The sequence below is a fragment of the Rhopilema esculentum genome, chromosome 13 (assembly GCF_057945365.1).
Source record: "Rhopilema esculentum isolate cy_ngs chromosome 13, ASM5794536v1, whole genome shotgun sequence".
Classification (NCBI taxonomy): Eukaryota; Metazoa; Cnidaria; class Scyphozoa; order Rhizostomeae; family Rhizostomatidae; genus Rhopilema; species Rhopilema esculentum.
The window spans coordinates 2,025,617-2,045,446 of record NC_142827.1 but is presented as its reverse complement, the minus strand read 5'-3'; the positions used below and the strand labels follow the sequence as shown (position 1 = coordinate 2,045,446).

Here is a 19,830-nt window from a genome sequence, read left to right as displayed (position 1 = left end):
AAAATCATGGAAGGTATGATTAACAATGTGACCAAAATACAACATATAACTTTAAATAACAGATAAAAGCAAGAAAAATTGTAATTAGAAATCAGGCTTAAGTATCAAGACTTGAAAGCACTACGAAATTAAAAAACCTATGGCCTAAATGACTGAGCATGAAACTTAGTGATAAATGATCAATTCAATGAACAGAATGTTTTTCAAAATACCGAAAGTATTCAACATTATACATCTCCTAGTTTAAGGCCTTTATTTACATAGTCTGCAGTGCAGTTCCAAACAAATCTAGAATAAAAACATGCATTTGGCTTATAAATGAATGCTTCTAGATGCTTATCAGTTCTAAGAAATCTTCCTACTTCCGGGAAGCTAAAAACGGTCATCGCGATTTATTTACATGTGCGAAACAACACATGCATTGACTTCTACTACTTAATCGTTCATTTTTGTACTTTACATGCATGTTTTGGAATCATCTAAATTAAAGCCTGCAACAGTATTGCACAGTTGATAAAAATTTCTTGAGAAAATTTCATCTCATGCCACCGACACAGGGGAATTGTAAATTCGATATGAAATAATTTCTATTTGGCAGCTAAAGGTAAAAAAGTTTTAAGACATTTGAATAATCAACGCTAAGCTATTCAAACACTGCAACAATGTCAACTATAAAAGAAAAACGAAATTAATATTCTTCTTTTTCGCTTGATGCAATTAAAGATTGCATCATCAACTTTCTTTTCAACAACTCGCTGAATCTTGCTTCGAAAAACTTCGTTATCAAGATAAAACCTGATCCATGCTAGAAATGTATCCACCCCTTCAATTAAATAACATAAGTTACACCTTTCTCCCTTATTATCAACAATTAGATTTCCTTCTCTTTTCTTTCATTCTTCAGTGATCACCCCCCAACCTAACTCTTGCACAAATCGTTGTCTCTAGTTCCTCTTTCACTTACAAATCCCACATTAAACTATCATTGAACTTCTCCATAATCTTTTCTCCGTATCTGATCAACACCAATTCCTTTTTTGGTCTCTCCCATTTTTTTCTTTTCATGTCAAACTGACGGCAACTTTACACAAAACAAGCGAATATCTTACAACTATTCCAAACATGTCCCTAAATCCATCACGATTCTATCAAATCTTTTCATTGTCCCCGTGCCCTGAATCAGAAACAATGTTTTTAAAAACAGTCATTGTTGAGAATATAGTTGGTTGACTAATCATATTGAATTCACACAGGTTTACCAGATGCAGTAGCAAATTTCTCGCCAGTTTTTTCTCCATTATCTCACGAGCATGCTCTTCGACGAACGATTTACACGCAAGCGGCAGTTGAAAATCCGATATATAACTAGGGAGGAAGTGAGAAACACGTCACAAGATGGATGTAATTTTTATATTATTTATAAATGAGGCTGAGAAAGGGATCTACAAACAGGAATGAAATTGCTTTCTTTATTACTATAGTTCTATTACAAAAACATTTTTAAAAGTGACAGAGAAGTGCAATTCGGGCAAGGTGCGAAAAGGAATCAATAGGGGCCACAGGCTACAAATCTATGCATCCTGGCATAACAAAAGTGTCATTCACAGTGAGGAGCATCGCCAGCTCTCTGTAATTCCAGATGTAGGAATTATGAGGTGTGGTAACAGACCGGGACACTTCTCGACAAGCATAGCATTTCAATGTTCTAAAAACCTTCCGACGCAAGGTAGAAAGAAGAAAATACAGTATATGTATCTGTTTTTCCAAACACATCATACAAACAAAATGTAATAAATGATAATATGAAAAATAAGAAAAACCCACCATCCTTTCATAATGTGACTATTCCACATTTTCATTAGTTCTTTCTCACCCTCATTTACATCAGTAAATTCGTCTATCATCTTTGGAAAAAAAATACAAAAATTACCAAAGAATGGAATAAACATAACAAATGATGTTCCTCTACATAAACTGGAAAAAGACAAAGAGACCAGCTTCTCAATGGTTCGAGCACTCATGAGGACCGCAGCTCGTGAAAAATGAACGATTTGATAAATAGAAACATTTCATAAAACTTCCGATCAACATTTCGTTGTTAAAAATTTCAATTCAACTCAGTTTCAATTTAGCATCAATTTAGTCCAAATTCGAAGAATAACTCAGTTAAATTGAGCGATCAACACGTCGTAGCCAACCAGGAGGATTTGAAATGTTTTGCAGCGAAAATCGGTTAACAAAAAAAGAAAAACGCAAATTGCTACACATCCCACAAACCAAAAATAACTTATTAAGTTCTTGGCATCCAAAAGCAAAAACTAACAACTAGAAAGTGGTAGATAAGCTTGCTGATAAAAATCGATTTGAAGCTTCAACTTGAGAAATGTCGTCTATGACGTCATTGACACTGAAAGTAAACAAAAGAGAAGACAATGCAATGTCTCATACGTATTCCATCTGGGATTTCAGCCAATCAGGCGTCGCATCGTGTTCACTGTTATAATCTATTTCAGATGTTTTCATCGGGATGCAGCCATCTGAATGGTAGTAAACTCTAAAATTGAAGATCATTAAAATCAATTAACAGCTGATTTCTGATTCATTTCACTCACTAGTTCACTTATGCAAATATTCACTACGTAACTAAATTACTTAGCTAATTCATTCTTTCATGCATATGATTATTCCATCTTTTGCTCTTTCATCCAACTAGTCATCGATTCTTTCTTTATATAAAGTTATGGTTTATTCATTTAATGAATATTCTTCCTTTTTTTCCTTTTATTTAATTCAGTCTTCAACGTTTTGCATTTTATCAGAGGATACTTGCATTTGATTGCGTTAAATACAAAATCATGTCAAAGATTATATTACGAGCGAATCGTTGAAAGGTTTATGTTTAATAATAACAAGATTCGAGAGTGTATTCAGAATCTAGTTAAATTTGAAGGCACACAAAAGAATAAAGATTTATTTTTCCATGTAATCTGTTAACATTTAGACATTTTAAAAAGGGGAAAACCCACCCAAATAAAAGCTACCAAAAATTGGCGAAAAATCAATTTAATCACATACATCCAGTATCACAATCACCCGTGAATGAGTTTCATCACCAAGTGATCAAATGATTGTGTGTCTGTCACAAAAGCTTTTCGAAAATCAGTTCCCAGCCGACATAAGAGTGACCACGAGCCACTCATGTACACTGGTGCTTAAAAAGCTCCCATATATTAAAGTCATATTGTAACTTAACATAAACAACTGGAGCTGTTACCTATCATGTCCTTTAAAAAACGGTTTTACTCCATCTATATCAGTGCAGTCAGGCTCTGTGAATTCCTGTAGATCTTCGGCATCTTTGTGTGGCCTGAAAACAAAATGAGGTCATTTTAGCACAAGGAAACAAAGACCAAAGACCTATTTACGAGTTTCTCTGTGTAACATACTCTACCACACAAAAATTGGACGTAGATCTTATCTTCAAGCAAAACCACAAACTCAGGCCTTGATATGATTTCATGATGTCATAAAAGCGGGTCAAACATGCCTAAAAAGGTTGCATAGGGACATCATGTAGTGTTCCAAAACTCTGAAAACAGATTCTGTCCCTGGCAAAAGACAATTTTGCCAGGTAAAGGCATCTTTAGAAACCGATTGAATATCATTTAATGACATACCTCCATACTATACATTCAGTTACAGGCTGTTTCCTAGTTGGAAATCCACTGAGCCCTCCAGATGGGATGACTCTGTTCTTTCCACCAAATGAATACCCGTAATTTTCATTGATGCAAACGTCTATCCGAGCACCTTTCGATAACGACTAAAAGATTCAAAGAAGATAATTAGTGAAGTAAATAAACATTTGGTAACGCAACATCTGAAATAAACCGGAAAAGCTGAGATATATTGTTCTGAAGTACTTTTCGCACGAGGGGCCTAGGGACCGATCAAACGGACTGTTCTTCTTCTCGTGTTACTTTTGATTTGCACATAGATGCATGGATTTCCGCTTACCCTTTTATCCGACTTCTATACTCTGTCGGGTGTCGGATGAAAAATACATCAGCATTACCTGTTTCTGCTTTTCCCAGCAATTTTTAAATTAGTAAAGCAGAAATTGATGCTGGATTTTAACCTGAAATGAGCTGAGATTTTACCTCATGAGCACAGGCTCTTCCCCCCATCAAACCTCTTGCACTTTGGTCTCTGTGCACATAGTTATGAACAGAGCCAAAATAACAGTAAGCAAACTTCAAACCTTTCATTAACCATATCTCATCAGATTTTAGACATATTTGACCGATCTTGCATAATTGGAAGTATTTCTTGGTGTTCTTTCAGATAATGTGATCGAAATTCAAAAATTCTAAAAATATATTTTTATAAAGCTACACTCAAGGCCTCTATAACATACTTGATAACTCAATGTCGAATAGGTTGCAAACAAAGTTGCCTGGCGATAAGAAAGCCATCTAAAAGTAATAGAGCTATAGGAGACAATTTCGTACCGTATACATAAAAATGAATCTGCTATGACAAGTTTTTAGATGCTTTAACAAACTATACAACTTCATGCAATCGAGGGAACACCATGGGCAGTAGTAATCATCCCGAGCCTCGGTCTGCTGCCTTGTGTTGTTGTTGTAGATAAATTGATAAAAAACTCGCTGCGAAGGAACGCTCAGCTGTTGTTGTTGTGGCTGCTGTTGCTCTTTTGATACAGACTCAGACGTTTCTTGGCCTTTCTTGCTTTTGTTTTGCTTTGAAAGCTTTTGAATTAGAGAAACTGATCTGGTTTGGAAAGGCGCGATAGGCTTGTCCTTCCAGGCTAGTTTGAACTTGATCGTTGGACCAAATGCGAACATTTCAAACGGTCCAAGCTGAAAACCAAGCAGATGATTATTACATAAAGTATCTTAAAGCATGTAGCCTTGATTAATGGACACAGTAACTTCATGATTTGGAAACATTCTAAGAGTAATTCGCCTTTAAAAAACACAAGGTAGGGTAAACAAAGGGTATGCAATTCTAAACCATCGAAGCAACATTTCTAGATAATAACATTTCCCAATAGCTAAGAATGTTAATTTCAGACGCGCAGTCTCATATTTTCAGAGTAAACCTGTCCGCGCAGGAAACAAAGTTTCTAGTCTGGCCAGCGTTCTTTCTAAAAAGCCTTCCTTTTCAATGAGAAATTTGAAACATGCTCCTATTTCTGTTTAGCCCCCGATATTGTTTTGATGATTTCTCGCGTCATATCTCTGACATCCAATGGCATGTGCTTGAACCAATTCTGCTCTTAATATTCTGGTAGCCTTTGAGACCTGCAGTCATAAGAAATAAGTGTTCCTAGAACAACCGGTCAAAATTTAGTATCCTTTGTTCGATGTGGATATGAGAAATTCCCTTTAACGGTCAAGAAAATTGCAAAGAAAGAATGACAGCTTGATTGGCAAATAACTAAAATAATTTTGGTCTTAAATTCTTAAAAATCGTGGTGTTATATCTCAAACTGCTAAGGCATAATGTTTCTTTCTTGCCCCTCTCTGAATTCTCTCCCATATTCAAACCCCTCTAGAGTCTCTATAAATAAATAAAACCAGCCGTGTGTTAACTGCCCAATTAACAAAGCTTATATGGTTAATCAAACTGCTTTTGCTACGGCACTGGAGTCCTTAACGTCGTTTAGACCTCTCGTAAAATTCACCTTATTCCTGAATCCGTTTTCCCATGTTTTTCCCTTCTGTATGGTCTCATCATCTCCGTCTTGCATCCAGTAGTTATGAAGCAGCAATTCATATTCGCCATTTGTAAGCAGACAGTTTTTATGCTTGTCAAAAACAATGAGCTCCGCAGTGTAAATGCGTTTCTTGCATTCAGGTGTGGAGGCCACGTCATCAGCACCATCTGAAAGCAGAATCTTTGGCCTCTTCGTAGGAGGCTCCGACACAGTGCTTGAGGAATCTATGGATAAGACACCAAAAGTCAACTGAGTTTTGGCAATTCACTTCATTTTTTACATGAGGACAAGACAATTCTTCAATACAAAGAGGAGGTATGACAAAAATTATTCCAAATCTAGTCTATTGTGAATAGAAGTAAAACATTTCTGCGTTGCACTTCCTTAGAATTTTAAAAATTCTAAAATTATAGTTTATCATAGTCATAGTCATATAATCATAGTCAATACTCGGAGCATCAACTTAAAATAGTCCTGTCTTACTTAAAGCGGCATCAAGCACTTTTTGACAGACTTGTTATCAGTAGTTTTCATAAACTCGCAATAGGTGAGTTTATCTAAGGCAGCAATGACGATTTACAACCTGCTTGGGCGTAGTCCCTAACTGCTATGGCATTTTCACCGGTCTACTTTATGTACAGCGTACCGAAAGGCAACAAGCAGGGCATAACCTACGATATGTTTATGACCCTTCTGATGCATTAAGCACTTTATTTACCTTCAGCGTCCTTGTCTGACTGACTTGCGTCCTCAGAACCACCTTTTTTCCTGGAAGACCTCTTAGCTCCCCGTTTGGAAACTGGCACAGTCACCTGAATAGAGAGAATATGCGTTTTGACAGTCTTGCCCTCCTCTTTGAAAGCCTTGCGTGGAATGGAAACAGAGCTTGACGCTGGAGCTGAAAGGGCCTGGGAACTAGGATTCCACTTTGATGTACATCGACCAAGATCAAGTGAATCGACTGGGAACTCTTCACCCTGTAAGCAAATTTTGATCTCGTGAGCTTTGTAACATGTATATATCTATCATTATGGGAATATAGAAACAAACAATGGTTTGTGGTCACGTGATTATCATCAAAAGCAATTCACGCTGGCCTACACTTGTAAGCAAGCGTTTTCAATTCTGAAAAACGAGCTGTATGCAAATGGGGTATAACAATCACCTTTAAAAAACCCTGTACAAAGCCTTGAAAAATAGTGCATGCATTTAAAAGTTAAACGCTGATGCCTGGAAACCACTAGTGTCCATTTTGAAAGAATGTAACAATCATACTGTCATAAGCTTTTGAAAAAATTTTTTTAAAAAGAAAATAGTATGGACAGACCTATATCCTGAAATGTAGAAAAAATCAAATAATGTTCACAGATTAGATTAATCTTGATTTGGATCAAAGTGACATGAAACAAAGATTTTTTATGGATTAAAATTATATGACATGTGACATTTCAAATAGTCGACGCATTACATCACAACATATACCCGTGCGCCTTATTTCTCAGAGAAATATACTAGCGACTTTTGCTATTTCATTTCTTTTTTCTCCGTACAAGTAAGAGGGCAAGGAAAACCTTCTTCAACGGCATGTCTGGAAACTATGAACTGAAAAAGCTTATTGCGTATCATTTCAAGCTTTCCACGTGCACACGCAGAAAACGTACGTGTTTACGCCTTTGGCATATGCAAGGCGAAAAGGCATGCGCTTCAAAGCTTACCCTTGTGCGGTATTTAGCGCACGCTAATAAGTTTAGAATTAGAACTATGAGCCAGGGTTAGGTGGAAATGACTGAAATCGTCACATATTTCTTAATAGGAATAGCGCAAATGGACGCTGAGTTTCAGTGGAAAGTCAGCTATAAAAAACTTTTGAAAAAATGAATATCTAGCACCAAACATAAATGTGTGTAACAAAAACAAATGACAAAATATCTCAAATACCTTCTTTTTTCTTGTCAAAATTTTCATCAGCTGCAAATTTACATCCACAAACTCATCTTTTAGCGAGGCTTGTTTACTTAAGTCACTGGTATTAAATATTTCTTCACCAAACTCTGGAAAAAATTGTTTTTCAAGTTTAGAATGCTAAGACCTGAAAATATACGGCATCCCCTGCTTCCTTAAATTAACGTGCATCAATGCTTCATAATCAAACGTGCTTACATCAAATAAGCATAGTATGGCCTAATTTCGTAATTCCTTGTAGAACTTGCAACAGCGAAAAACAATTTTATCTACTGATGAAACACTTAAACAACTTTCTCCTAATTATGGAACACATGGTTGAAAAAGTCATTGATTGATTTCACCCTGGTAGTGCATGCAGCAAATCATGATGAAAAAAGGAGCTCATTTTTTACTGATGCTTTCCTGTAAAAAGACCATTCTTCTGAGAGAGTTTTAATGTGTGTTTTTAACAATCATAGGGTTACTTCAAATCAAATAGCAAAACTGTGTTTGTGAATAGCATGCATTAACTTGCATTGATCAAATACGTTTGCTGAAATTAAAGGTAAATTGTACACTTATAAATAAAAGAATTACCTGGACCATGGAAGAACCCAGCAAATGTGATGTTGAGAAAGTTTTCATTTTGATTGCTAAGAATGAATGGGAATTGAACTACAGACACTGGGATCTGATGGTTTAACTACAAAATATGGCTTTTTTGGATAGAAGACTTATAGCTTCTTCATATCATATACAGATCATGTGCATATTTCTATTCGTTCGTTTCATTTACTCTGTTGAAGCCCGGTATGCCGGGGCGAAATATTAGGGTTCCTTAGATTTAATTTATTTTGAAAATTTTATCTCATTACATTTGATTATCGTCGTCATTTTGCATTGTTCCTGAATTTCTTTCATATTTTAATAGACCAATTCGACTTACGGCCTCATTTTGAAAATTTCTTCAAATTATTTTGTACAAAATTTTTGACCTCAGATTCGGATTGCGAGCAATGATTTAAGTATACTTTGAAGTTTTCACTATGGTATTGCTCACGATATTGATTTTATGACGACAAAAAGATAAAAATTGTATAAGGGATTTGACCGTGATTTGCGACTAGGGGGGTAAAGTTCCCCCCCCCCGAATGATTTTTGCGGTCAAATCCCTTACAAGTTTTCAAACTTCATTTCTCCGTAAAATCTAAAATACAAGCACAAACAATATGAAAAATTGTATCCGGCCTAAAATTGTGGTGATAAAACCAAATTTGAGCTTTAAAAAGTCGTATAATTAGGTTAGGAGAAATTTTCAAAACGAGGCCGTAAGTCGAATTGGTGTATTGACTGAATTGTAAACAAAAGACCGTTTCGAATTTAATTGATTTCTTGATCTTTTATCTTGATCAACTTTGACCTTGAAAACATGGACAAACAACAATGAAGTCTTCAGAGGAGAATAGAGACTGGGGTTGAGAGCAATAAATATTTGGTTGGCACCTGTCTCTTGCTCTCAAGAAGTCTGGGATACGCTTGCTATGTTAAATAAGAAATAGCTTACCCAAATGGTATTTAATTAAGTGCTGTTTACGGTCAGGGCACCAAAATGACGTACTTGTGTGTATGAAATTATCAAAAGTCAAATATAGAAAACATAATGAAAAATATATTAAGTTACAAAATAGAACACAACAAACATAATAAACCTTGAGAACTCATCATCATCAGTCTTGTTCATTATTTCTTGCAGCTGTGCCTTTCTTTTGTCCAGTAAATCATCAAGTTTGAACTTTTTTCTTATAAAGAAACATTGAAAATGTAAGAAAAGTGACATCAAACTTAACAGCAAGAATTATGATTCTATGAATAAAAATTGAAAAAATTGTTGACCAAGAGATCTGTTTTTCAGTGTATGTTTAATTTGGTTAACTACAATGGATTATCAAAATGCTAGCACTTAACTGTGTAAAGAAACAAAGGGATAGGGACTGGGGGCAAGAGTGCCCCCTCCCCCAAAAGTTTATGTGTACTATAACTTTAGATTAGATTAGCTTTCAGAAATGACTTATAGAGCAGTAAATTGGGTGAAGACTGTTCTATAAAGCATTTTATGGTTAATGTCATTAGCTCCTTTCTTCACTAGAAAATCTGCAGATACAGCTTCTGAATTAATTATCATCAAATGTTTAAACTGGACCAAAATGATATTTATCATAAAACTATTCAGCATATTATTGAAAACTGATAAACTGAAGATGAGCTTCTTATTGCATACCTTCTTTCTTTTGAACTGTCTGCATGACTTGTCCTTCTATCCTTCATGTATGATAGAGAGCGATGCAAGTACAGTGGCTATGAAAAAAATTATCAAACAACATCATAACTAATAATGAAAGATAAGATTTCAGTGATTCTGACAATGGTCACTGTTTCTTAAGCATAAATCAGAGGCTGAAGTATTTAGCATACTTAGTTACCTAAAATAGGTTTTGATAAAAAACTAAAAAATAAGCAAAATTTCTAGTGTTGAAAGGGAGCACAAAGTGCATAGCAAACTGAAAAATCTTCAGGCAGTTCTTAGCCCCCTAGAGGAACAGGAAGTGAATCCCTAGACTCAAAGAAACTCATAAACCACCTTCAAACAAAGCTATTAACTTAAATAACTGTGGCAGACATAAGTGTTTAGCAGAGATGCAAAAATGCTTGCACGAGTGCCTGTTGCAAGACACTTTAAAAACAAGCATACACCATTGAGAAAAGATGTGCAACACAAATTAAATGCAAATTTCAAAACTCAGTTGTGTCATTTTAATATTTGAAAATCTTGACCAAACAATTAAGAAATTAAGAAATATTTTATTTAGAAATTTATGACACTCAGATGTTATTTAAACCATTGGTATCAGACTAGTGACTTGACAACATGGTCACTAATATCAATGGATTTGAGCTGTGAATAATGAAGCTAATATATACATGACAGTAGTATTATAAGAGTGGCGCAGCATGAGTTGCAGGAGTGGGTATGTCGTATTGGGTCTAGGGCCTGTGGAAGAACCCAGTGGGGTCAAGGGCAAAGCTCTGTTGAGGACCAGGGGGCAAAGCCCACAAAAAGCTACAGCTTTTTACAACACCTGATAGTAAAAAATGGAACTTTTTACAATAATTTCTATCATGTCTAAACAGAACATCTACAACACACTTCGAAATGAAAATTATGAGAATAAAAATATGTCAATTTTTGCTACTACAGCAATATTGGTATGGACGTTGTCAAATAAGTGAAATGTATACTGTACATTTTATACCCATAGTCAGGGTCGAAAGCAAAGGAGGGTGCGTTGTTACAGCTATGTTCTTAGAAAGAAAGTACTGACATTGAAAATTTATGCCATTAATCCACATTATAAATTACTGGTGGTTTTGGCTCTATAAAGTGCAGGAAAATTCAGAAAACATAACAAGCCAGTAACCTACTTGTGCAGCAGCTCAAGAAGTCTTTTTTTACTTAAAAACTTAGTTATAACTGCATTATAGAGAGCGTTAATCTCGTTCAAGTGTTGAAGGAGTTCTCTTTCAATAAAAATGAGGCTCAGATTACATAATCTGTCCTGTCCCTTGGTGCATCTTAGGTAGGTATGGATTCTTTTCTATCTGGAAAAAGAGCGTTCAACAGAGGCTGTGGTGCTTGGTCAAATTCAATGTAGCTAGTTTGAAAGCTTCAGAAAAGAAAGTTTTGTGGAGAATTCAGATGAAGATATGATTATACTTGATTTGTTACTTGATCGTATCAAACATGCCACCCAATTGATTGTTCATTGAATAATTGAACAAACTACTTGATTGTTCTTTGAATTTTTTGACCTGAGTCGTGGAGAACTCCTTCTTATAGCTGTCGTGCATTTCTTGATGCAGGAGGTTACGAAATTCCAACTGGTCAAAAGAGGTATAACGGGTATCAATCTGACCACAGATGCTGTCCATGATTTCGGAGAAAATCCAACGATAATCCTGAACTCCAAATTCTATTCTTTTTTTGTTAAATTATCTGGCTGCTGAGAACATTCATGGCTAGTGATTGCTGACTTCCAGAATTCATCAAATACATGCTGGTCATCATTACAGAGTTGTGCTAGTACTTGCCGGAAGGGCAGAACTCTCCAGCTCCAAGAAAACAAACAATGTCTATCAAACATTTCAAAACTGTTTTTTAATCTGTTTGTTATGTAGTATTTTGTTCCCTCATCTGTTAGTCAATGAGTGTGTCAATCTGTGAACATTTTCAGCTCAAAAAGAGTCAATGATACTGTTGGTTTCTTCATGCTTTTTCATGCCAGTTGCCAAATTGTTTGCTCTACATTCCATTCTCTGGAGAGAATAGATACAAGACCAACAAAAAAGTTCATTTTGAAGTTGAACCAGCCCAGTCCAGTCCAGTTGTCACCAGTCCGCATTCTCATACTGCAAAACATTGCAACGTCTAACAAAAAATAACTGCTTCCATTTTTTGTGCAAGGTCCAGGTAGCTCTGGCTTAGGCTTACCTGCAGTGATAATACTTTTCTTTTCCTCAAAGGTTCCCTGATAAAAGCATCTATCCAATAACTCCTTTACAGTATATATCACTAAGTTTTTGAGCACCTGAAATTGATCCAACTGAAATAAGCAGTATGCTTGCTTGAATCAGAGTACAAAAGCCAAACATCATGATGGGTGTCAAATATTGAATTTTGTATTTCACTGCAGATGGTAGGTGACCCTCATTGTCTGGGGTAGTTCCACCACTCTATCTATTAGTGCCTTTCGTGACTCTGTCACTTTCAGTACAAGGGTAGAGTTGCAGGATTTCTGCCAGATAGTACAGAGGCCCAAACCCATTGGTAGGGCTTTGGGAGGTTGCCTTATCAGTTGGTGAATAATCCTGGGCTACCATTTATGCCAGTTTGGTGGGGTCTGTGCATTTTTTTGTTCTGATGTGCAAACATCCCCGACTGGGTAGCCTACTCCTCTGGTACTATCAACCCTGCCAGTCTGGATGCAGAGGCCTTTGCCATTGCAAATGATATAAAACAAATGTTATTAGAGCCTTCTCAGATTCCAGATCTTGCAGGAGACACAGCAAATACCCCTGACTTTTTTCTGACTACTAACCCAAATATCTGCAGACTGCTTTTGATAGATGCACCTGTTGGCAACTCTGACCACTGGAAAGACTCTGAACTGAGGAAACGCTATGCTACTCATACATAATACATTTCCAGCTTGTCAAAAGCTATTTGCTTCTAAGCAAAACTATAAATAAACTCAATCCAAACCAAAGAAAATATAGTTTTATTTTAAGCACAAGAAAAGATTTTGTGACTAGATCTCTAGGACCAGGAATATTAAAAAAATAAAAATTCTTTGTTTACTTACTGAAAGAGCTTGTCTGCTCCTCAAGTATCTGTAAATTTGTGTAGGCTCTGTTGGAAAGAAATAAGTCATCAGTGGTTTCCTGGAAATTTAATCAACTTTGGAAATGTCATGGATTATCTAGCTATGTTGAGCCAGAGCTTTATCAAAATTTCCTGGAAAATCAGGAAGTCAAGATTTTTGAGAGAACGTATATATGATGAGAAAAACTGTCCCAAGTTTAACATAATATTGAGAATTTTCCTACATATACATACATAAATACATAATTTACATTGTACATGTTATCTTAAGGCAGTTTAGGTAGCTGATGTGGACCTGTTTCTACATTGGGTATAAATTATTTGACAAAAACTTTATGAAATATAGTGAATATGAGAAAATGAAACCTGGCTAAAAGTAAAACTATAAAAGAAACATAATGACAACATATTTATCCAACCTTGTTTAACAATACTGGAAGCAAAAGTCAGTTGTATGAATCAAACTGATTCTTTTCTAAACCTGTAGCTCTATATTTGCCCTTCTTTAGTCAGTTGTTCTTTTATTATAAAAACATAGCAAGGACAGCAAAATATATCTACAAAAGCCCTTCACAATGTGTGAGAATTGTGTGATTTTTTAATTATGCATGAATAATAGGCTGGTGTTAATGAAGCAACTGAGCTATTTTGTACAGTGAAAGCTTAATTGTGCACATTGTTTAGAATAACTGACTTGATTAGAATGTTTAGAATGATGTTTTGAACAGAAACTTACACATGTGGGCTAACTAAATTAAATCTGATTAATTTGAATTCCCTATGGCATTTTTATGGTTGGAAATCAGATTTGATTTTGGGCAATTGCGATATGTGAAATGGAGAAAGCAATAATATGTATTGTTACTTGTTAAATTCATTAATCCTATTGAAATGTTTTGTGCACAAAATGACAAGAAAATGAGCTAATTTAACAAATTTTGAAAATTCTATCAATTTCAGGTAAACATCTTAGTATATTTTCATTTTTTGTTTATGATATCATATTTATTTTGAAATTAAACTACTGTGACATTGATTGTTGATGAAAATGAGCTTAAAAAGTGTTTAAGAAGCAAGATAATTCGTTCAGATAGATGGTGATACTTACTTGTGGGCTTCCCAATTCCACAGACTAAGTTGGAAATGATACTGAAGAAATAACTAACTTACTTTCAAAAGTCTGAAGAAACAATTCATAATCGGCGCGAAGCTGCTCAAATTTCAGTCTTCTTGGACTTGGGTTTGGTGATTCCGCCATCTTTCCTTTCTTCTTCGAGCATTCATAAAAGAGACCGAGAAATTGTTTATCTTGCTGTTTAACTTAGCAGCCTTGCAAACTGGCGTGTTGTGCGTTATTTAGGCGACCTTTGCTTGCCGCAGTTCCTCGAATTAGTGTTTCGGTGCGGCCATGCCAAGGCCTATTGTGCCCAAAGGTTCATTCGAAGTTGTTGATGTTGTCATTTTGTTCTTTTATGCAAATTCTTTGTTCATTTGTGGCGGGAAACCAAGATTTGGTATTTGAAGACCACCGCAGATAGTGGCAGATGACAGATGGAGGCCGACTGGAAACAGTTAATCAGTTATCCTCAAATTCTCGAAATCCTCAAACTGCCGAAATCCTCAGATGATCATGTTATTCAATTTGGTATCGATGCAGATCATAAAGGCCCCGTCAGATCCAATAAAATTTTATGAATTTTGATTTTAGGGGATAAGAATATCTTTAATTTATTTGTGAATGTTACCAATGGAATCCTAAGGTGAAAACGAACGCCTGTTGTCTACTCCTATTGGCCAACCTTAATTCATTTGTGTTTGTTGTTGTTTGTTATCTGCGCTTGCAGTGTGTCTTATTTTCATTATTTGATCGGTATATCAAATTTCTCATTAGGTCATCAATTTTCCCCGGCCTGGACCTTCTATACCTGAATGAAAGATATCACTTCCTTGATAATTTATCGGAAGGAATTTTCTCGTTCTTGTCCTACTCAGAATAACTTCCGCAAACATTTTAAGGTCGGTTAAAGGGAGTACCAGGTATCCATGCTGAATCACGCGTGAAATAATTGCAAATCACGCTTTCACGATACTAGAAATTAAATTTCACAATCACGCCGCTCAGAATCTCTTTGAATTTTAACAAGGGATCAGCCTGCCTGAGCCGCCCTGAGCCCTCCCCCCCCCCCTACGTCAGCACTGGTAATTAAAAACACGTAAATTACATCAAAGGTAATTAAAAAGTGCCGAAGAACATATGAAATAACTCTAAAGAGCTTTCGAGTCGGTGACGCATTTTTTATCTAATAAAATAGAACATTAAAGTTACAAGTCAACATCACAATAAATATGGTGAAATGTCAATATGCTAAGAAAGGCATTTAATTTTGCAAAGGTTTAATCATTATTGAATAATCATATCTAACATTCATTTAAAAAACAAGAACTGAAAGATAAAATAAAATGAAAACGTGAAAAGGAATAAAATAATGCGGAAAGTAAGGGTTCTGGACAATGTATGTATTATATTGCTGGTCCGTTGTATTTAAAAGCTATATAGTATCTAATAGCAATTTTTTGAAGTTTTTGAGAATATCCCCACGCCCTTTGCTCGCCCATTTCATTGGTTTTCATAAAACTACTTCGAACCTTTTCGAAGACCCCCAGCCCGTGTCTCTTTTTATTCTATGAATACGTCCCGCACTCCTTTCTCTCCATTTTTGCTTGTTTTCTTTTTCTTGAGTGTTTTGAAAACAAAATTTTACACCACATGCTTTGGAGGAAAACTGTCAACCGGAAAGGTAATTTCAAAAATAGATCCCGGAAGTTGTAGTAGAATGAAAGTGAGGCTGCACCATGGATACCGATTTAGCGTTACAGTTGCTTAGGCCTTGAAGAAAGATGAGCAGGCGACTCGACGACGAATTATGTTAGATTAGCAAAATGTCGAAAATATTCTTGATATAATGGAATCATCAGTAAGGCTCGGAGGACACGAGTCAACTATTCTCACCAATGCTTCCAACCACATAACGATAGTCTCTGATTTGCCGTACAAAGCAAGGACCAGGACAAATTTTGAGAGCTCTTCGTTATCTGCAACAACTGGGAAGTACTTGAGGGGGTCGCGGCCAATGCATAGAACGACCCTGTGCTTTGAAGATAAACCATTTAAACTTGAATACATAACGTCAACACAAAAGGTTTGCCTTTTCTTTTTCAGGAATCGAATTTTTGAATACAGATTAGGTTTATTCAACACAAAGCCTCTTTTATTCCCCCTTTTCAATTTTGTTGTTATCAACGATAAATGCTGATTATTTATTGAGAAATACTGGAGTTTTTTGGAATGCTTTTTCGTCTGAAAATAAACATAACCAGGGTAACCTTACATACCAATTCTTATAATGGTCAAGAAAAGTTATTGATGTTCATGAAATACAATCATTTGTTTAAAGTCAGAGTGGCGGGAAATGCATTGAAATTAGAGATGTAAGAAGAGCTGACGGGCAAGGGGCTAAGTGCCAAGATAAGGACAAAACAATAGTTGAATAAAGAAATTTGCTAAATTTTGGTAGGGCAAGGGTGCAACTGCAGATGAAATTTTCTGGATTTTAAGCCTTTTGTTGCGTCTCTTCTGAAGCCCATAACAAATTCATTTCTGCTTTCTAATCAAAACTGAAATTGGAAAATCCCATTCGGATTTCATGTTACCAAAACAAGAACGTTTTTACTGATAGTTATTATGATTTCCTCTCACTTAGGCACATTCAATAAAACAGAATATTCCAAGAAGCAGACCCCCGTACAAATGCCAATCATTGCATCATTCACACTTCTCAATTGGCACGACAGGAAGCCTTGATCTGAACACACAAACAATGACATCCTTTGAGAAGAAGCCATTGATACCAGTGAGTACCGTGCTAGTTTTTTAACAAATTCCACGGTAAAAAGATCTTGATACATACTGCATCAGATGATGGCCTTTTGCCTGTGTAGGACTAACAGCCCCTATGAGATTTGCCCAAGGTAGGGGTGCTCCTGTCAAATGCAGGAATTTTCCAGCAAGGTTTTAGATTAGGGATACACCAAGAAACAAAATAATGTAAATTCTCCCCATCCTAAAATGAACTGAGCATTAGTTTTTTAATGGTTAAGCATGGGCTCTGACACAGATTGGAAAGTCGGGTGGCCAAGGGAAAATTTGATACTTGTGACAAAAGATTTTGAAAAAAGCTCTATTGTTTTGCAATTAAGTGAGGGGGCCATGGCCCCCTGCCCCCCCCCCCCTTCGTCAGAGGCCCTGTTAGGATGTGATCTCAAGAAAGCTTGTGCAACATGGAAATGTTTGCATCGGTTGAAAATGTTCAGGCAACACTGCAACACAAGCACCTTTCATTTTTCTAACAAACAAAAATATGGTGCAGCCAAGGTTTGCTTGGCATAATTCTTTTGACAATGTTAACCTACCTTCTAAATATTACCTAACCAGTGCTACAAGTTATTCATTTTCTGTCAGTGGAAGGGTTTCTTATAAAATAGATATGTTTCTTATATGGACATTTCTTTAGGCTAGCAAGCTTCATCAAGACAGAACAAGATGGAATGACCAAGTTGTTGCAGGTCATCACATGGATAAATCTTTAAGACATATTGGCTTTGAAAAGGTATGTAATAATTGTTCTGTCCTATAATCAGAGTTTACAAGTAGTTAAAGTTCCTCCTAAAAAATTGAGGTATATCAACCAGAGGTAACAGAAATACAATGACCACCAAAACAAGTTTAAATGCTGAGTTTGCGCTTTTAATGAATGCATGTTTTCCATCCTTTTACTTATTTCAAATGAACAGATCACCCTCCCCATTAAAAAAAGTTCGGAAGGAAGACAAACATTTTGCTAACATCTGAAACAATGTCTTTATTCCCACCTTCATTTATTGTAATTTTCTACCCAGAATCTGAAATTTCAAAGGGAGAGGAAAGCCTTTGAGTCAAATGATGATGACTTTTGGTGGACATTGTGAATTTCTCCTTCCCTAGAATTAAATTAGGGACATTCCACTATATCAAAACTACTTGTGGTAAGATCAAGAGCTTCTGAGATGACCAAGAAGAGACTGCCTCAAGTAATTTCTAAAATGTATTCTATAATATGTAACAAAGAGTCTAGCCTGCATGCAGACTTTACTATCCATTGCCAAGGAGAGCCAAAAATTCCTTCCGTATTTGCTCTCATTCACAATGGATAGTAAAGTCTGGACTCAGACTACAAAGATTCATGAGTAAAAGAATGTCCCCTTTATAATCTCACAACCCCCCTAATCCTAATATCTATTAAAGCAACCCTGACTGGTACTACCAAATTCATTGTGTTGTGAAAAATATAGGTCACACATGAAACAACATATGACAATGTGCATAATCTTCTGGCCAAAAAAATACCTTGTGGACTTCCAAGAATCAAGAAGCAACCCGAAAAGTTTGATATAATATCTGGTGAGTATTGAGTTTTCTTTCTTGGAATTTTGGGGTAAAATACTTTAAGGATTCACAGACATGAGAACAAGGTCATTGTAATTGTAAATATGGGGCACCACAGAAAAAGGAAAAAAATCAAACATATTTTACACAAGTTTGAAAAACCCCAGCATACTAATGCAAGGTTCTTTTTTTAGAAACTTATCTTTCAAAATTTTAGACAAATCCAACAAATTTAAGAAAGGGAGGGGGAATTGTGATCCTGCCCCTGTCATGACATCAATATATCGTAATCTATATAGTGACCACCTTGCTAATCACCTTTTCACAATGGTTTAGAGATGGGACTGGACTGTCCTTGATGAAAAGTGATGTTGAAGTAATATGTAATTTCTTTTTCAAGGAGCCTATATTGGACCAGCAGCACAAACATCACATCGATTGTGTTCAGGAAATAAAGTGTTGCAGAGAACAAGACAAGATACAAATGAGAATATATTTGGATGATTGGGATTTAAAGGAAGTTTCTTACATTTAAATTGAATTTCTTTTATCTGTAAAAAGAGTAAAACTTAGGTTAACTATTATATATGTAATTTCTTTTATCTGTACAGGTTAGTTTTCACACAAAATTTCAAGCACTATACGAAGCTTGTTAAGAAAATGCATATATTGTATTAATCCAACATTAGGCCAGTGGTTTTAGATTAATTTTTTTATTCTTTTAGAGGACAAGGCTAATAATTATTTTATATATTAGTACTGCATAAGTTTTTTACTAAATTGTTAAAGTAGCGAGAAATACTCGTTAAAATATTTATATCATAGCAAAAAAATGAAAACTTGACACTTTTTCTGTGTTTAAGTAACCTGCTTACTTTTTAAAAGAAATTGGGAATTAGATTTATTCCATGAGATATTACAACTTGTTCTTGATATTACAGCTGGTTCTTCATATTCAATTTAGCTTTTTCTGAATAAATATTTAGAGGAAAAATATAAATCTTCCAAAACAAAAGATTGTCAAAATTTTTCTAATTTTTTGTTGTACTACTATTAACAAGTCATTCAGATATAAGAACAATTTTTTACAAGGTTTAGATAATTTGACACATTTTCATCCAAGTTCTGAAATATACTCTGGTTTGTAGACAGGAACTGAAATAAAAGGATTTTTTTGGAGGATAAAGTGTAAGAAAACTATGGTTGACAGTAAGCCAGTTGAAA

General features: G+C 35.5%; 2 protein-coding genes across 2 annotated transcripts; one reads left to right on the top strand and one right to left on the bottom strand.

The window, feature by feature from the left end:
• Positions 1-944: 944 nt before the first annotated feature.
• Positions 945-14,575, bottom strand: LOC135691665 (polycomb protein suz12-A). The gene is made up of 14 exons (XM_065209602.2): positions 14,295-14,575; positions 13,105-13,151; positions 9,966-10,042; positions 9,397-9,486; positions 8,285-8,340; positions 7,682-7,794; positions 6,462-6,720; positions 5,711-5,967; positions 4,512-4,883; positions 3,678-3,823; positions 3,275-3,367; positions 2,449-2,554; positions 1,825-1,904; positions 945-1,365 (listed from the first exon to the last, which is right to left on the bottom strand). The coding sequence occupies exons 1-14, from the start codon at positions 14,380-14,382 to the stop codon at positions 1,149-1,151; spliced, it is 2,001 nt and encodes a 666-aa protein (XP_065065674.2). The 5' UTR covers positions 14,383-14,575; the 3' UTR covers positions 945-1,148.
• Positions 14,576-15,987: 1,412 nt separating this feature from the next.
• On the top strand, positions 15,988-19,387 carry LOC135691667 (uncharacterized). The gene is made up of 5 exons (XM_065209604.2): positions 15,988-16,324; positions 16,886-17,035; positions 17,696-17,791; positions 18,513-18,621; positions 19,007-19,387. Exons 1-5 carry the CDS (start codon positions 16,088-16,090, stop codon positions 19,108-19,110), a joined length of 696 nt encoding a protein of 231 aa, XP_065065676.2. The 5' UTR covers positions 15,988-16,087; the 3' UTR covers positions 19,111-19,387.
• Positions 19,388-19,830: the final 443 nt, after the last annotated feature.

Bases quoted from the DNA above. Each gene is read 5' to 3' on its own strand.
- LOC135691665 (XM_065209602.2), bottom strand. From the start codon at position 14,382: ATGGCGGAATCACCAAACCCAAGTCCAAGAAGACTGAAATTTGAGCAG. The intron at 8,341-9,396 runs GTTTATTATGTT...ATTCATTCTTAG, and splicing joins GATGATGATGAGTTCTCAAG to CAATCAAAATGAAAACTTTC. The intron at 3,824-4,511 runs GTACGAAATTGT...TGAATCTTTTAG, and splicing joins GATTCATTTTTATGTATACG to TCGTTATCGAAAGGTGCTCG.
- LOC135691667 (XM_065209604.2), top strand. From the start codon at position 16,088: ATGGAATCATCAGTAAGGCTCGGAGGACACGAGTCAACTATTCTCACC. The intron at 17,036-17,695 runs GTGAGTACCGTG...ACATTTCTTTAG, and splicing joins AGAAGAAGCCATTGATACCA to GCTAGCAAGCTTCATCAAGA. The intron at 18,622-19,006 runs GTGAGTATTGAG...TTCTTTTTCAAG, and splicing joins AAAGTTTGATATAATATCTG to GAGCCTATATTGGACCAGCA.